Here is a 6,697-nt window from a genome sequence, read left to right as displayed (position 1 = left end):
AATATAATGCATTTGGAAAAAAAAAGTCTTGATGATGAATCTCTCATTTTTAAATTCCCTTGGATTTCAGAAACCTGGGACTTTTGGGATGGGTACTTTAGCTCCCGATCATCAATGGCAATAGAGTGAAACCACAATTGGCTGGAATACTCAGAGAATGATGATGATAATGATAGCTGACATTTTTAGGAAGCATTTTAAAATAATCTCATTTGATCCTCATGACCATGCTGGGAGGTAAGTGCCTTTATTATCCCCACTTTACAGATGAGGAAAGTGAAGCAGAGAAACTTAAAATCCTTAAGCATAAGAATCACACAGCTAGGAAGCATCTGAGGCTGGATTTGAAGTCAGACCTTCCTTTCTGACTCCATGCCCAGGGATAAGGGAGAGATTCTCTTTAGCTCATTTTTTTTTTTTCTGGTTTACTCAGGATGAAGTGACATTCGTTTTCATTTTCGAATCTTGCTCTGAATCCTATCAGTTGATTAGTGTGAAGCAGGAAACAGAATCCTGGGCTTGGAGTCAGAGGAATGGACTGAATTTTAAGTATGTTTCTTACTCTCTGTGTGATCTTGAGTGAGTTCCTTCCCCTATCTGGCCCTCAGTTTCCTCTTCTGTAAGAGAAGGTCATGCTCGATCATACCAAAGAGAGAAACTGTCGTCTCTCTGTCTCAATCTGCCTTGATCTAATTTGGTCTAGTGAACATTATTGCATTTTTCTCTGAGTCAGAAGGACCACAAAGTCATCCTCAAACCCATGGCATAAATTGGACTTTGGTTCAGAGAGAGACCTGTGTTCAAGTGCTATTTCTACTTCTACTTGTGGGTTCTTAGATTGGTAAGTTACAACTTCTTGGTGCCTCCGTTTTCCCATATGTAAAATTAATACTTTGGGCTAGAAGATCTCTACCATCCACTTTTGCTCTAATTCTATAATCTTTGGTCAATTCTATATGGTCTTGGATAGTGGGAAGATAATGAATTGAATGTATAAGAATGTTAGGATATTTCAGTTTTTGTTATTTCAAACAACTTCTTGGTGCCTCAGTTTTCCCATAATAAAATTAATACTTTGGGCTAGAAAATCTCTACCATCCACTTTCTCTCTAATTCTATAATCTTTGGTCAATTCTACATGTCTTGGGTAGGATAGAGATACAGAAGGGGGAGGATATTGAAGTGAATGTATAAGAATCTTAGGATATGTCAGTTTTTGTTGTTATTTCAAAGACCATTTCCTTGATAGAACCTTTTTCCTTGGGATCTCCACTGCTTCCCCTAAAAACAAAATGTTAAGAAAAAATTCTAGGCAAGAGAGACTCCCAGTTAACTGGGTTCTGATTAATTGAGGCTCTTTATTGACATGATAAGGATTATGTTTCACTTAAGGGACAAAGGGAGGAAATAAGAAAGACTGATAGAGAACAGGAAGGAAAAACTCAGTAGTTCCTTGGGAGACATGAGGATTTTCAGCTGAGACATTTTAGGTCTTCGGATAAAGACCTTGAACCATTTCTGACCTTCCCAGAGTTCTCTGGGGGACCACCATGCTTGATGACAATTCACAGTTATTCTCATAGATACAAGATACAGTAGCTTAGAGTTCTATTTCCCACAAAAGACATGGCTCCCCACAAACACTCAGGAATGTAAACCGTACAGTAAAAACCCTTCCAAACCCAAGACTAGGCCATTTAAACAGGTTTGTATTTAACAGAGTAACACTAATAGGAAGCAGAACAACAGTAACCTTTGGAAACAGACCCAGATTGGACGGGTTAACTCGACAGAGACAAATGTCTCTGGGGTTGGAAGCTTGAAACATTGAAAAAGGGGGCAATAGATTTACATAGCCCATTGGACATCATTCCTATTGGGGCTGGGGGGGGGGTTGGTCTTTGGAGTGGCCTGACTCAAAAATGAATGTCTGGGTGACTTCTCTCTTAGGTTGTCAGTCACAAGATTTCTGGGTCTCTTATGAACTAAGTGCTTTGGAAACTGACCCCTTGAGTCAAAACTGAATCCGTGTGATCGATTCAGCTACTGTGGAGCAGAGATCTCTCAGTAGAAGACACTGAGCTTCTGAATCCTCCTTTGCTCTTCACAGGGAGCAAAGGGACCCGTCCATATTCACAGCACCCAGAACAATAACTGCAGTAAATAATTGGATCAGATGCACCTCCCAGTGAGGTAGCAGGTGGGTGGTTGGATGGACCTCCCAACCTGATGGAAAAGACCAGCAGAATCATCCTTCCAGCCCACCTCACAAAGTGCCATTGCCCACACTGTTCTCAAGAGAAGATTTCAAAGGACCGAAGGCTACACTTTGGTTACACCAATGGTTGGGGTAAGAGACAAAGGCTTACCACCCAGCTCCTTGAGGTGTCCCAAGAATCTTCATGTAAACCCTCAGACTTCCACAGTGACATGAATAAATTAGACATAAAAATAACTTAAAAGTGCCCTCCCAACCACCCCCTTGCTTGTCCCTCCATATAAATAAATAAATACTGCTAAATGGTGACCGATCGCCTCCAAAAATTAGAATAATAAATAAATAAATAAATAAGTTAGTAGGGTTTTCTCCAGTATCAGCAGACCAGAAACCCCCTGAGGTGTAGTAGCTTCCACAGAATAACATGATTTGAAGCAGTTCTTGAAAAGCGGCTTCAACCAATTCCAGTGTTGATTTCATAGAGAGCCGGCCTCATAAAACTTTCGGGCCTGTGGATTCTCCTTAGTTAGCTCGCTGCCTTCCCAGAGGAGTCTGGATGGCACCGGAGGCCCTTGGTCCACAGATCTCCATGAAGAAGTAACGTCAGGTCCACACCTTGTGGTGGATATATACATTATCTATACATCCCCTCTAACTCCCAAGTCAAGATCTCTTTTTGAGCCAGGGACACCATTTTTCTCTTTTTGTTGTTGCTGCTGTTTTTTTTCCCCTGTGGTGGTGATATCATGAGTTTGATGTTGGGAAGCCAGGAGCAGATAGATCTGGTTTAACCCTGGAAGCAGAGGGGTCTGGGTTAAAGCTGAACGGAAAGCCAGGGACCAGAGGCAGGTGATGGTGGAACAGAGAAGAAGGCCTCTTAGACACACTCTTAAGGTGTGGGAGGAGGTGTGTGGCATGGGTCTCTACCCAGTGTATCGCTGCTTTCCCCCACCTATGTTCTTTCCCATGGGAAAATCAGAGGAACTGGCAACCTTCATAATCTTAAGGAAACTTCAGCTGAACCAATTTTGCCCTTCCTTCCTCTCTCTACTGACCACAAACTTCTTGTGGCTTCCCCATGTATTATCTGATGATCTTTGATTGGCTAGGTACCTGGCTTCTGGGGGCTCAGGGTCCCAGAGAGCCTGGCAACCAAAGGTGTGTGTGTGTTTGTGTGTGTATATGTATGTGTGTGTGTTTGTGTGTACATTGCGTGATGTCATTTGGTTCTCTTCAAGAACAACTAACCATTGTATATGTGTGTGTGCTGGGCGTGGGATGAGGGGAAGAGGCAGTGGGAACTCAACCCCCAAATAATTAAAGTTCTTAGCTGCTTTGAATGGAAGACCAATGTGGGAAGCCCGACATCCTTCCCACCATGAGAAGCTATCGGTCCTGCCTTCCCAGGGAAGGATAATGAAACTGGATTATCATCCAGCCCCTTCCACTTTTCTTTTCTTTCCAATCACATGAGTAGTGAAACTTTCATCCCTCCCCCACTCCCGAAAACTGATCTACCCCCATGTTATTTAAAACTTCTTTTTCCTTCCACTCCTTCACGCCCATCATATGATTTCAGGCCATGGCATCTGTGATTTGCTGATCAGCTCACAGCTGCCCCTGGCATCAGGGTGCCGGTGACATCAAGAAACAGGAGTTAGAGCTAGACCAGGAAGGGGCTTCCCCCTAACTGAAAGCTAGCAACAGCTGAACGCCCAAGGCATGAGTTGGCAAGTTCACCTCGGAAGCCTTCCCTCCTACCTCCACTCCTATGCTGGACCTGATCTGTCCTCCGGAACCTAAGCAACTTAAGCTAAATTCCCTGGAGGGTTCTGGGAAAGAGGGCTTAAGCAGAGAAATGGGGGGCACTGATACCTTGACCCAAGAGGCCCCACAAGGAGATGATATGAGCACCCAATGGGGTCCATCTACCCATTGGTTGTGTTGTTATTATGGAAGGAGATGACTCTGGGGTGCCTGAAGTCGGGAGCCTGGGATTTGGGAATCGGGGAGATTATGGGCAAATGCTGAGGGAAGAGTGAGGCCTTTCAGCAGGCACTGGCTGCTGGCCTAGATCAGTGGCACCCAAGGTATTTCCAGCTGGTGTCTACATGAGGGGAAATGGTGCCAGCTGGGGGGACATGAATCAGACCTTGTCCTAGGGGTTCAGGGAAAGAATCACAAGTTCTGTGAGTCACTCAGGATCTAGCCATTTGTGTGCAGGTGGTTTTGTATCACCTGTCTCCCGAAGCCTGGAGAGCCTTGTTGATGTTGGAAAAGTCAGTGCCTATTGGATTGGAGCCTGGGTGAAAGGCCCCCAGGAAATTGGATAAGTCTTTCTTGTTGAGAGGCTCACTGGGGCCCCAGAGCCGACGGCTCAGATGGATGGGTGAGATGATGGCTGTATAGGAAACATCAGCTTACAATAAGGAATGGAGGACCATCCTCTCTTTCTTATTGGTCCGGTTCTCTCATTTGCCAATCTCATCACTCCCCGTCTCACTGGAGTCTGCCAAAGGCAGATTCTACCTAGTTTGGCATCTTTAGTGATATCATTCCCACAGAGAGGTGAGTGTTTTCCAAAGTTCAGAAGAGTATTTCCAAAGTTAGAACCTGAAATAGTCAAGCCAAATAGTTGATTCTCCCTTCCCAAGATCCCCCTTCCACCTTCCATGCTGCAATGACGTGGCTGCCAAAGATCGTCCTTCTTTCTTCCTTCTGGACCAAAGACTTTGCGGCCTGGAAGGTTTCACAGGCTCAGTAGCCAGTGTTGGGTCTCTCTTCCCAATCCCTCTTTCCCCTTCCTCCCTCCCCTTGCTGGCCCACAACTTCCAAATAAAATGCTACTGTTGGTTTTTCATGGTTCTCACCTCATCCTCCCCATTCCCTATAACCAAAGGCACCCACTGAGATGAGGTGATTGCTCAGTATCACTTCACTAAGTGGGGAGCAGCAAATTTGGGGGATGTGTATCCCAAGAAGCTTCTGCTTCTCAGGGTAGTGCTGCCCTTTGGTTTTCTCTCTTGCTATCAACCTGGATTTAGAATGAGCTGCAAAACAACAGTTTGGGATTAGGATGGTGAAAATGATGTCAGAGCATCTATGTTGCCAGTGTAGGGAGAAAGAGTCAAAATGGCACCCAATGGGGTCCATGTACCCATTGGCTGTGCCGTTATTATGGAAAAATAAGTGAGTGGAGTATTGTAAGCCCAGTGACATCCCTGGTGCCCCCATGAAGCCCCATATCTGAACCACCAGCCGGGAGGTCCTTGGATCATACAAAGGACTTCCTCTGTATGGGGTGAGCTGTTCTGTTCCCCACCCCCACTGGATTCTGGTCCAGAATGGCTACAGGGCATGCGTGGCTCATGGCTGACTGCAGAGGGGAGGAGAGAGGAGCTGATGGGTCCCCTCTTCTCCTTGGAGTGGAGGGAAGGGTTGGGGTAAGTTGGGGATCTAGAGCCTCCATGGGGCACAAGGCTTCTGTCAGTAAGGAGAAAGGGGCCAGAGTCTGGAGGCCACGGCTGGGAGGCCCCCCTTAGTGGCCTGTGCTCTCGTAGCTGCCCTCAGAGGCATAACTCCGGCTGTGGCTCCCAGGTTCACTGGCTCCGTCACTGTCACTGCTGCTGCTCTCGCTGCTGCTTCGGCTGCGGCTGCTGCTGCTGCTTCTGGAGTAACTGCGGCTGCGGCTACGGCTGCTGCTGCTGTCCCAGGAGGAGTAGCTGCTGAGGCTGCTGGAGGAGGAGGGGCTGGGCCGGTAGTAGGGGATGGGACGTTTCCGGGCACTGAGGGACAGATGGGGAGACAAGGACACAGAGCTGGAGACTTGGCTGATGAGGAATCAGGGGCAGAATCGGGACTGGGACCCCAGACTCCCTGCTCTTCCCATTCTATGTTGCTTTGTCTTGTGGTTGCTAGTAATGCTATGGGGATTGGAATATCACTGCTACCCCTTAAAGCCCAAGTGACCTTGGCTACCAGAGGAGGTGACCTGGAACTTCCTGGGCATCAGTTTCCTAATTTGTAAAACAACCATTATATGTGATCTTGGTTTAAGCCACTTCAAGGAAAGAGAGAAAGAAAGAAAAAGATGAAGGGAGGCAGGAATGATAGAAGGGAAGTTGGAAGGAAGGAAGGTTACTGAAAGAAAGGAAGGAACGAAAAGAGGAATGAAAGGGAGGTATACAGCCATCAAGACAAATACGTTCTGTCTCACACCGAGAGCTGACATTTACTTAGTGTTTTTCCCTCTTTTGCTCTCTTTGTATTGCCAGTGGCTGTGTTAGTACTCATCAGATCTTTATTGACTGACTGTTGTATATCCATTTTCCAATTTGAACCTCAAGATAGTCCACTGTGATTGGTACTTCAGATATTTTCCCAATTTTGCAGATGAGGAAACTGAGGTGAAGAGGTCAGTGTCAAGGATGAGATTTGAAACCAGTTCTTCCTGACCCCAAGTCCAAGCACAGAACTCAC

The 6,697-nt window shown here is 46.2% G+C and overlaps 1 protein-coding gene across 1 annotated transcript in view; it reads right to left on the bottom strand.

The window, feature by feature from the left end:
* Window positions 1-399: 399 nt before the first annotated feature.
* SRRM4 (serine/arginine repetitive matrix 4) overlaps window positions 400-6,697 on the bottom strand; it is a 235,220-nt gene continuing 228,922 nt past the window's right edge. Inside the window, exon 13 of the mRNA XM_031948684.1 lies at window positions 400-6,003. Within this exon, the coding sequence (XP_031804544.1) occupies window positions 5,757-6,003 (247 nt within the window). The 3' untranslated portion in view covers window positions 400-5,756. The remainder of the gene's footprint in view (window positions 6,004-6,697) is intronic.

This window comes from Sarcophilus harrisii, chromosome 1 (assembly GCF_902635505.1).
Source record: "Sarcophilus harrisii chromosome 1, mSarHar1.11, whole genome shotgun sequence".
NCBI classification, from domain to species: domain Eukaryota; kingdom Metazoa; phylum Chordata; class Mammalia; order Dasyuromorphia; family Dasyuridae; genus Sarcophilus; species Sarcophilus harrisii.
This window is presented reverse-complemented; position numbering and strand designations above follow the sequence as displayed.